The sequence below is a fragment of the Diaphorina citri genome, unplaced genomic scaffold (assembly GCF_000475195.1).
Source record: "Diaphorina citri unplaced genomic scaffold, Diaci psyllid genome assembly version 1.1 scaffold2309, whole genome shotgun sequence".
Lineage (NCBI taxonomy): Eukaryota > Metazoa > Arthropoda > Insecta > Hemiptera > Psyllidae > Diaphorina > Diaphorina citri.
Window position 1 is genome coordinate 33,811 of NW_007379733.1, and position 11,975 is coordinate 45,785.

The 11,975-nt window shown below is 36.9% G+C and overlaps 2 protein-coding genes and 1 pseudogene across 2 annotated transcripts in view; 1 reads left to right on the forward strand and 2 right to left on the reverse strand.

Moving 5' to 3' along the window:
- The window catches only part of LOC103518682 (membrane-associated progesterone receptor component 1-like), a 16,434-nt gene extending 8,982 nt beyond the window's left edge, over positions 1 to 7,452 (forward strand). Inside the window, exon 2 of the mRNA XM_008483762.3 lies at positions 6,231 to 7,452. Within this exon, the coding sequence (XP_008481984.1) occupies positions 6,231 to 6,457 (227 nt within the window). The 3' untranslated portion in view covers positions 6,458 to 7,452. The remainder of the gene's footprint in view (positions 1 to 6,230) is intronic.
- Positions 1 to 11,975, reverse strand: part of LOC103518684 — a 40,425-nt pseudogene that overhangs the window by 20,818 nt on the left and 7,632 nt on the right.
- The window catches only part of LOC113471332 (transformation/transcription domain-associated protein-like), a 3,018-nt gene continuing 1,303 nt past the window's right edge, over positions 10,261 to 11,975 (reverse strand). The window contains exon 2 of the mRNA XM_026830415.1: positions 10,261 to 10,901. Coding sequence (XP_026686216.1) covers positions 10,692 to 10,901 — 210 coding nt within the window. The 3' untranslated portion in view covers positions 10,261 to 10,691. The remainder of the gene's footprint in view (positions 10,902 to 11,975) is intronic.

Consider the following 11,975-nt stretch of genomic DNA (forward strand, 5'->3'; position numbering starts at 1 on the left):
AAATACATAAACCGGATTTATATAAATTACCGCACAGTACGGAAATCCATGTAGAGGTGAACTGAAATACATAAACCGGATTTATATAAATTACCGCCGCACACGGAAATCTATGTAGAGGTGATCTAAAATACATAAACCGGATTTATATAAATTACCGCACAGTACGGAAATCCATGTAAAGGTCAACTGAAATACCTAAACCGGATTTATATAAATTACCGCACAGTACGGAAATCCATGTAGAGGTGAACTGAAATACATAAACCGGATTTATATAAATTACCGCACAGTACGGAAATCCATGTAAAGGTGAACTGAAATACTTACACCGAATTAAGAAATACTTAAACCTCCCCGCCAAGTCAAGAAAGTTTGACCGCGCTACTAGAGATATTATACGCGACAGGGAAAGTAGCCGTTTTCAGGTAGTTGTAGACAGAATAAACCGAATTTATATAAATTACGGCACAGTACGGAAATCCATGTAGAGGTGATCTAAAATACATAGACCGAATTTATATAAATTACGGCATAGTACGGAAATCCATGTAGAGGTGATCTAAAATACATAAACCGAATTTATATAAATTACGGCACAGTACGGAAATCCATGTAGAGGTGATCTAAAATACATAAACCGAATTTATATAAATTACGGCACAGTACGGAAATCCATGTAGAAGTGATCTAAAATACCTAAACCGGATTTATATAAATTACGGCACAGTACGGAAATCCATGTAGAGGTGATCTAAAATACATAAACCGGATTTATATAAATTACCGCACAGTACGGAAATCCATGTAAATGTGTGATGGATGTGGTGTGTGTGGTGTGATGGGTGTGTGTGTATGTGTGATGGGTTTGTGTGTGGGTGTGCGTGTGTGTGGTGGTCCCGTACAAAGGACGGGTCAACCACTAGTCTATATAAATAAAATTGTAGATTTGTCTGTACATTGCTTAGAATCACTGGACAATCTGAATCCTACAATTCGAGCTTTTAATGACGATTTGAGACTACTTCTGGGCTGGACGAAAACATTTGGTATAATCCCAAATCCAAAAAAGTTCCAAGCAATCATCTTTGGTTCGAAAAAGCTTTTGTGTAATTTTAAACAGCAAACGGAGAACTTGACATTTGATGGAACTGTCATTCCTTTTACTGATACTGTAAAGAATCTTGGCGTTATTTTTGATTCCACTTTGTCATGGGCTCCTCATATCCAATCTGTCTGTCAGAAGAGTTTTAGTTCACTTCATGCACTGAACACGTTTAAAAGGTTGCTTCCATTGAAAATAAAGAAACTTCTCTGTACAACACTAATATTCCCTATAATTGAGTAGGTATGCTAATCTTATATTATAAGAACGAGATCCATTCACTCATTCACATTTCACAGTTCACATTTCACACACTGATCGCTCTATCTCGAGAACCACAACACCTAGAAAGCTGAAATTTGGTAGGAATATTCCTTTTATGGTCTAGGTGTGCAATAAGAAAGGATTTTGCGAAAATCTAAACCGATCCTGAGATAGGTATGATCAATTTTTCATCGCTAAAATCTCCATAAGAAATACACAGAGTACAGAGACTGCGGGAGAGAAAACTTTTCCTCGCTCCCCTAATATTTGAGTTTCGTTTATGTTTTTAGTTTGACAACTATGCAGCTAATAGGGAGCGCGCAGCGCGACCGTATTTTTTATTATTTTCTACAAGTTCGGCCATGCCTTTTCTACAAGTTAGGCCATGCCTCGGGATGAACTAGCGGGATTCCGGAGCGAAGCGACGGAATTCAGCTAGTCTTATATTATAAAAACGAGATCCATTCATAGTTCACATTTCATAGTTCACACACTGATCGCTCTATCTCGAGAACCACAACACCTACAAAGCTGAAATTTGGTAGGAATATTCCTTTTATGGTCTAGATGTGCAATAAGAAAGGATTTTGCGAAAATCTAAACCGATCCTGAGATAGGTATGATCAATTTTTCATCGCTAAAATCTCCATAAGAAATACACAGAAAGCAGAGTCTGCGGGAGAGAAAACTTTTCCTCGCTCGCCTAATATTGAGTTTCGTTTATGTTTTTAGTTTGATAAAAATACAAGTTCGGCCATGCCTTTTCCACAAGCTTGGCCATGCCTCGGGATGAACTAGCGGGATTCCGGAGCGAAGCGACGGAATTCAGCTAGTATAATTTAGCTAGGTTTTCCTACGTTTAATATTTTCTCACGCTTTTAGTTTTCATTTCTATAAAACTCAGGGACGATATTAGATTTCAGGGGCGAAGCCAAGGGAGCGCGAAGCGCGACCTCATGCTCACCCCGCGAAGCTCCCGGGAGCGCGCAGCGCGATCGTTAACAAGGGACCTCAAAGCGCGACCCCATGCACACCCCGCGAAGCCCCCGGAAGTGCGCAGCGCGACCGTAAACAAGGGAGCGCAAAGCGCGACCCCATGCACAACCCCGTGAAGCTCCGGGAGCGCGCAGCGCGACCGCAACTCCGCGTAGCGAACACGCGGGCACCAAGTGCGAGTTTTATCTATACGCGTATTTCGGGTGTTACCCCATTCTCAAGATGATATTTAATTAAGGTTGTAATTAAATATCATCTTGAGAATTAATTTGGGGTAACACCCGAAATACGCGTAAAGATAAAATATATTACATTTGTAAAACTAAAAGTCAAGAGTTTTTTTTTATTTATTAAGTTATTGAAAGTTTTACCAAGTATTATTTTGGTCTTATTATAAAGCTTTTTTTTTTTTTGTGTGTGTGTGTGTGGTGAGTGTGGTGTGTGATCGTAATATGTGTCCTGTGTGTGTGTCTGTGTGTGAACCCTGTGGTGCGTGAGTGTGTGTGTGTGTGATGGGTGTGGTGTGTGTGATGGGTGTTTAGTGTGGGTGATGTGTGTGTGTGGTGGTCCCGTACAAAGGGCGGGTCAACCACTAGTTTTAACTATGTAGCAGCACATTGTTTGTTTTAGGGTTGAATGGTAGAGTTTCCCTAAGCAATAATTTCACCCCTTGATTGTAATTTCTGTGTATTTTGTGTACATGTAATTATAAACAATAAAGAGTAAATAATAATAATAATAATAATAGCTACTTTAATCGAATAGCGACCAGTGGCGGCATTACCAGTGTAAAAAGATTATTGAAATATGGAATTGATTGCAAGGGAGGCTTATAGCTTTAGTAATGCTGTGATATCCACAATAGTAATGAAAAGGCTCTGCTTTAACACAAATAAAAAAATAAGATATGGCCAAAGTGGGGCTTTTCTCTTGCTTAGGTAAAAATTGAAAAAAAAAAAAACACAAATAAATTCAGGGCGACTTAACTTAGACACTAGTGAGACTTCCCTCTGTTGAGTCAGTGATATGGACAAAATTATTTCAGTCTACTCACCTTCGTAAAGGTGGGAACAGAAGAATCATTGAACACCACACAGATACCAAGGACAAACGCACATAGACCTTGCATAAGTTCTTCATTCTCATCATGCTCTATTGTAGCTGCCTGTCGAGGAAACAATATTAAATTAATTTAATTAATCTATATAAATAAAATTGTAGATTTGTCTGTACATTGCTTAGAATCGTGAATTTTTTTAGTTATTCTTACTCCTTATGCATCCACGATTCCAAAAATCACATTGGAAAAATTTCTGTACGTCTCTCTGTATGTATGTGTGTGTTAGACGCTCTAAAAGACATAGGAATCAGAGGAAAAATATTCAATGCCGTAGCAAACATCCTATCATCCTATCTTCAAACTACCTAACAATAGACAATGGTATAGAAAAATCAAAGAACACAATCAAACAAAAAATTGGTGTCATTCAAGGCGACCCTCTAAGTCCAACTCTGTTCCTGATATATATTCGAAAAATTCCTGTACTACTGAATGAAATAGACTCAATAAATGTACTCATTTTTAGTCCGTCCTTCCTTTATTATTACAATGGTAATAAAAAGGTATAAGGGACGGACTATTGTATTCGCTTCGGTGTCGCCTGTCTGTCTGTCACTCTGTCCCCATAGAAGGACTTATCCAAACCTGGTCGACCTATACAGGGTGTCCCGCGAACGACTGTACAACGCTTGAGGGTTGATGCAGGACCTAAAGGGCTACCAGAAAAAGCTATCTGGACAGATCCGATTTTCAACAGGGGCGGAGTTATGAAGGATTTCCTGTTTTTCGACATTTTTCATACCTCGTCCCCTTAAAACGCCTTTATCTCTTGAACAAATAAAAATAATAAAAAACTGATTGCACCATTAAAAAGAACACAAAATTTACTAAAAGATAAGATTCCCTGTTTTGGTAACACCCTCCCTCAAACACAACCAGAGGCTTGAGAAAAAGATTTTTTTGTATCTCTTTAAAAACTACCATTTTTTCAATTCGATTTTTCTTCAAGTTTCCACTGAAACCCATTGAATTTCTCCTGATAGAAAAGTACCCCTTTTAGCCCTCTTTAATTTCATTATCTTGAATTTTCTAAGAAACGATTATTTACGGAGATATTAACGATACAAAGGGAGAATCCGTCAATTTCTCCATCCCTTATACTTTTTTATTACTATCGTAATAATAAAGAAAGGACAGGCTAAAAATTAAGGTTTTTATTTTCTGGCAATGAACCCATATTTGTGCACACAGCAGTGCGCCAGGTCAAGTTCCAGTAAGAACGCCTGTGTATCTTTACACGAACCGATTTGGCAGGTTTTTCTCACCTTCATAGATCGGATTCCTCTAAAGATAAACTTTTGAAATTCAGGGCACATATTTAGGTAAGGTACATAAAAACATACCTTGAAAATTTGAGCTTTTAATACCAAGTAGTTCCGGAGAATAGAGGCGCAAAAATCGCAATTTTTTTACTCATTCACTCATCACTCATCAAATTTTAGTAGCTTTTTGGTCATTGTTTGGAAACCACTGCGAGTTTCGGAAAATCCGTTCTTAAGGGGCCTATTCAAATCAAAAGGAAGCTATTCTTGAAGTTTCATCAAAATCGGTCCAGCTGTTTCAGCTTTGCGTTGATTATGAATGATTTTTAGTAGTTTTTTGGTCATAGTTTGGAACACTGCGAGTTTCGGAAAATCCGTTCTTAGTGGGCCTATTCAAATCAAAAGGAAGCTATTCTCGAAGTTTCATCAAAATCGGTTCACCCGTTTCGGCTGTGCATTGATTATGAATGAACGAATGTATGAATGAATGACTCAGGGTTTACTCTTTTATAAATATAGATTCAGTTCATTATAATTATTATTATTACCTATTATTGATTTGGTTCTTGTTGATTTTACTTTCATCTTTCATGTAATGATTTAAAATCGAAACTAGAGCCCATTCTCCCTTTATTCCTTTTACTTAATGTTTCCTAATAACTACCAATATAATATTTAAGTCACCCATCCATTTATTGGCCTTGCTCGGTGTAGCTTAACATAGGTGATGCTAAAACTGGTCTTAAATTATTGACTGAAGTGTTTTAAGTCTTTCTATGGGGTCAGACAGACAGACAGATGACACTGAAGCGAATACAATAGTCTGTCCCTATACCTTTTATTATTACTATTGCAATTTAATAAAGGAAGGAAAGACTAACAAGCTGGGCCCGTCCCTCCGGGAATTATTTAGCCCGTAGTTTATTTGATCAGTACCTATACCTACCTAATTTGTTTAATATTCACTTTATTATTACTCTTGATTTGATTTTTCGATTTTACTTTCATGTAATGATTTAAAATCAAGACTAGAGCCCGTTCTCCCTTTATTCCCAATATAAGGTTTAAGTCACCCATCCATTTATTGGCCTTGCTCGGTGTAGCTTAACATAGGTGATGCTAAAACTGGTCTTAAATTATTGACTGAAGTGTTTTAAGTCTTTCTATGGGGTCAGACAGACAGACAGACAGATGACACTGAAGCGAATACAATAGTCTGTCCCTATACCTTTTATTATTACTATTGCAATTTAATAAAGGAAGGAAAGACTAACAAGCTGGGCCCGTCCCTCCGGGAATTATTTAGCCCGTAGTTTATTTGATCAGTACCTATCGTCCCTTATACCTTTTTATTACTATTGTAATATTAAAGGAAGGACGGACTAAAAAGTAATATGTTTTAGATTTTATTCTTTGGTATAAAATGCCATGAGATACATTAGCTACATTGAAATAATTCATCATGTATTTATTATGTTCACAGGGAGAGATGCATCAAGAGCTTTTGCTACATTCACAGTGACCCCTGGCAAAGATGAGTATGATGATTTGAGTGATTTAAATCCTGCTGAGTGGGAATCAGTAAGAGAATGGGAAGAGCAGTTAGACTCAAAGTACACCTATATAGGTAAACTGCTCAAGCCTGGAGAGTCACATATCAACTACGAGGATGAGGAGAAAGGATCTATTGAAGAGAAGAAAGACTTGTAAAATGTCAAGTGTGGTGAAGGTGAGAATTAGGTACTAGGATCTACTAAGGTGTTGGTGGGTATGAACCTGTCAAATCAGGTGAACTTTAGCAAATTGTTTTTCATGATAAGAGACTATTTTTTTAGTGTACCTATACCAGAGTGGTATTTTTTTCTTCTTTTTCTTGTACCTACCTGTTGTTAGAATAACTTTTTTCCTTATTTAGTGTGGACTTGATTATTGATTTTGTTTTCTTCAAAATCTTAAGTCTATTGGACCTCTAGATTCCTATTGATGACTTTGTTTGTAATGTAATAGAATTCTTTATTGGCAAAATGTACCTATACATTTAGTACAGAGAATCTTAGACAATGATAAAAAGAAAGAGATTAAATCCCAGTAATAATTTAATTAAAAAAGTCAATACCGAAATGTGCTTTAAAAAATACTAGGTTTTTCACTCTTTCTGCTTTTTTATCTCATTTATTCTCTTTTTCACTATTCTTCAGTTGCCTTACTACCCGCACTAAGAGGATCCTACTAGTTCCTCTTGTATTGTGGGATAGCTTGCTTTCATGTTTCCTTTTTCATTTCTCTTTTTCTCTTTTTCCTATATGATTTTTTTTTTTATCATCATCAAGTGCTTCAAAATTACATAAATTATTTGTGGATCCGAGCCAAAAATCCAGCGGCCTAAACTTCATCATCTTACCAGGAAGTATCCTTTTTTCTATATCCTGACTCACTTTCTGGTAAGCCCTATCTTATCAGTTACGAGGTAAGAACCACACTACATTCCATTTCATTTTTTGGACTGCTTCGCCATGTGGTTGTAGTGGTTCAAGGTCCCGGGTTCAATTTCCAGAGTCAACAAAAAATGTTGTATTTGTATTTCCATTGAAAATATTTCCAATAAGAAAGTAAAAAAGGATTTGAAAGGACGGCGAAGCTTGATACATTACAATACATATATTACATTACAATACATAACATTACATTGCATTGCATTACAATTACATTGTTGTTGTTAATGTTTTCTTTTAGATATCGTATATCGTTTCTTATTGTATTTTTTTTTTTTTTTTTTTTTTTTTTTTTTTTTTTTTTTTTTTTTTAGTGACAGGTCATACATAGGTACTTCATCTTGCATGTCAGACCGAATTTTCAAATAAAATAAAAATAAATGTTGCCAAGTTAAAAACAACGAAAACCTCGAAAACGTTTGAAAAACTTTCACAACACTGTGTAGAACGCACACGAAGCGAATCCTGTGTTGCCGAGGGAACACGGGATTCGTGCGTTATAGAACCCAGCATTACATTATTGTCACACACAAGGTTTGAACCCTCCATTCGTGCATATTACACACACGGATTGGACTTGTGTGATATTAATTTATTAATGTAACTCAAGACACAGGGTAAAGTGTTAACATCCGTGGTGACAGCAAAGGTTAGTGAGAGTTCACCATCATGTTTTACAAGTGCACAGGTGTTGTCATGCAGATCTTTAACAATTTGGAGTACAGTGGGAGGGCAACCGATCTTTTGTAGTACTAGCTGAATTCCGTCGCTTCGCTCCGGAATCTCGCTAGTTCATCCCGAGGCATGGCCAAACATGTAGAAAAGGCATGGCCGAACTTGTAGAAAATGATAAAAAATTTCTATGGTTTTCTGGACAAAATTTGCACCACCATTTTCGTGATCCTGGTAAAAAGACCTTTAATTTGATATATAGGTCTGTAGAAAATGATAAAAAATACGGTCGCGCTGCGCGCTCCCTATTAGCTGCATGGTTATCAAACTAAAAAAATAAACGACGAAACTCAAAATATTAGGCGAGCGAGGAAAAGTTTTCTCTCCCGCAGTCTCTGCACTCTGTGTATTTCTTATGGAGATTTTAGCGATCAAAAATTGATCATACCTCAGGATCGGTTTAGATTTTCGCAAAATCCTTTCTTATTGCACACCTAGACCATAAAAGGAATATCCCTACCAAATTTCAGCTTTCTAGGTGTTGTGGTTCTCGAGATAGAGCGATCAGTGTGTGAAATGTGAATGAGTGAATGGATCTTGTTCTTATAATATAAGATTTTTTGCAGCGCTTCTTTGTTCACGGAATCAAAAACCTTTGAAATGTCTATGAACGCCATGCACACATACATACAGACCATGGGCTAAAAATCAATTTTGTGGAATCAGGGGACCCCAAAATGGATATTTTTCCAATTTTCCACCCATTTCCCGATTTTGAAAATTTCTGTAAAGTAAAAACTAAAATCTTAGATATATTATATTTTCGTGTCCAGAAATTACACAAGCAACAAACAAGTTTAAATAACAGAAAAAAATAAATCAAAGGGCAAACAGGCAACAAATTAACTAGGCTACCAGTAAAAAGATACACAATAACAATAAAATTATACCTAATCAGTGAGTAATGTCTCGTACCCATGTACCTAATAAGTGATAATATGTACATACCTACTTACATAATTATAGGGAGATAAGAACACTTTACCTTCTTTTGTATAGCAATCATCTCGTCTCGTAGAATAGCTTTGAGTATAGCATGGACTTGGAAGTTAGGTTGTACCAGACAGCGAGCAGTGGCTATGATGGATGCAGTGAGAGGACCATCTACTCCAATATCAGTGAGGAATTCCATGATGTTGGGTGTTAGACGAAATGGTACCGGACGATTAGAGTTCAACTCACCTAAAATAATAATAATAATAACACCAGCACCATCAACATTACTGTAGACCTCACTCAGATTCTTTTGCCTAAATGGGTAATCTTACGTAATACACATGTTTATGAAAACAGAAATAAAAGTAAACGTATCTACACGTCTTATGTAGGTAGGTACCTATATCCTATATCTAAAAAAAAAGAGGTGACACTATATCAAAACAGAAATAAAACTATCTACACTTCTTATGTAGGTACCTATATCTAAAAAAAAAGAGGTGACACTTTTACAAAACCTGTCAATCACTCTAAAGAATAAGGGGGGCATGTCCCCCAACTCCAAAATACGACCCTGACCTGAATATTTCTTTGGCGGAATCGGAGAGGTTCTCAAATTCTAGCCTGGAATTATTGAATTCACCTTTTGATTTTTCAGAAAAAAATTGGTGCAATCGGACATAAGTTAACAAAAGGAAATTTATTTAATTAATCATTATTACCTTTTAATCATTTATTATTACCTTTGCTATCATCAATATCAAACTTGAAGTAAGATACATTAAGTAAACCACAGTCTCTATGAAGGTACATCATGTCTGGATTGAGACGAGTAAGATGAAGTACATACTCTGCAAAACAAGCTAGGGCCAGTTGTAATGTCATCTGAAACAATGGAGAATAATGTTACAGTTCACACAGGCTGGGGCTGATTCTGATGGGTTCAACTTCAAATTTCGAATAAGATTGGACTATCAGATTGTTTCATCCCATCAGTTTAACTTTAATCTCACTTCCACTCAAAATGTGACCATGGGTAGAAATGATGTAGGTACCCCCCAAAAAATACCACTTCGTGGCATAAAAAAGACCCCGCCAAGTCGTTCCTCCCATCCTCCAAAAATAAATCAAGTGCCCCAAAAAATAAACAAAACTCCATCCCACTCCAAAAAAATCTGGTGTGAACATCACACGACTTTCCTTATCTTATTGAATGATGCTTGTTTTTATGTTCTATATTAACTTTTACAATATCTTTAAATCATTGTAACCACTTCCACCTGATGATTTGATCTTGCTGTTTTTAACAGCCCTGCCACGGAGCTTGCATTGATACTGTAGCAAAATGTTGGGATGCTAGGGAAAAATGACTTAATCTTCAATTTTCGCATTTGTAAACAACAACAGGCCTGGAACGTAAGCCGGATCCACACATACATAATGTAACGTGAACATGTTACGCGAGCGCCTTACATGTATCAAAATTGACTAGTTTGGACGGGATAGAAGCACTCAAGTGAACGCTCGCCTCGGATCCATGATGTTGTCGGTTTTCTGGTGATCTTCTTTGATGTTTGATACAGACGTGTTGCACAAGTGTGGACGGGTTTACTAGAATTGTACGATAACCTTGAAGAATGGAGCACTTGGTGAACACACGCGAGCGCTGAGCCCGCAAATGGTACTGTACCACGCTCGCGATTACATTACATGTTACATTACGCTAGTGTGGACCCGGCATCGGCATATTGTTACTTAGCCTCTATTTCCAGTGTTATCTATCGTTATACATTACCTCTACTCTGCAAGGTGCCCAGCCGGTCATAGTATCGTACAATAGGAAGTTCATAATCTATTTTGATCTGAGAGCAGGAGGTCTTGTATATATCTAGCAGGGAGAGAGAGGCTGGGTTATCTTCTACTAGACGTAGCTGAGCTGATACAGGTACAACTCGTGGTACAGTGAAGTGAAGGAAACGTTTCGATGTTTCTTTCTGAAGGGGGAAAAAACACATTCAAAATATAAGTGAAAAAAAAAGTTTCAATTCGACGATTTTTCCTTTAGTTTATTTCATGTCAACACTCGAATTTTTATGTACAGGGTGTATCACAAAGCTATGTCAAGCGGAAAATGGCGAACAGTACAGGTCGAGGGCTACAAAAAGTTTCCAATTTCCTTAAAAGAGAAGTAATATTGTCTTCTATCTACAATACACATCTAATTCTTAGTTTTCTAGTTTTCTTCTAGCTTCAATATATTTTGAACCATGGTCAAATGGGCTGTAGGTAACTTGCGTACTATTTCAATTTTAACCTTCTAGTTGCGTACCTACTAAAAAAAAAAAAAAAAAAAAAAAAAAAAAAACCCCCCGGGCCTGGGGGTTTTTTTTAAAGGGGGGGGGGGTTTTTTTTTTTTTTTTTTTTAAGTGGTCTGACAGACGGAACTGTAACTGCTTAACTGCTATAGAACGTAGTACTTTGGTACCAGGTTGAGCTCGATCCGAAAACCAGGGCCGGAGTTATGACCTATTTAAAATTTCAGTAATAAAAAGGTATAAGGGACGGACTATTGTATTTGCTTCGGTGTCGTCTGTCTGTCGGTCTGTTCCCATAGAAGGACTTATCCAAACCTGGTCAACCTATATATCAAATTAAAGGTCTTTTTACCAGGAACACGAAACCTTAATTTTTAGCCTGTCCTTCCTTTATTATTACGATAGTAATAAACAAGCGGGGCCCGTCCCTCCGGGAATTTTTCGATCTTGGGTAAAGAAAATCAGTATTTATGTACCTACCTATTTTATTTAATATTCAGTTTATTATTATTCTTGATTTGATTTTTTGATTTTACTTTCATGTAATGATTTAAAATCAAGACTAGAGCCCGTTCTCCCTTGATTCCCAATAGTAACCCATCAATTTATTGGCCTTGCTCGTTGCTCGGCGTAGCTTAACATAGGTGAACTAAAACCGGTCTTAAATTATCGACTAAAGTGTTATCTAAAACTTTCTCGCTTTGAGTTCATAGGTCGTCGCGAAAAATTTCAAGATCAGAGCTCATTTGTGTG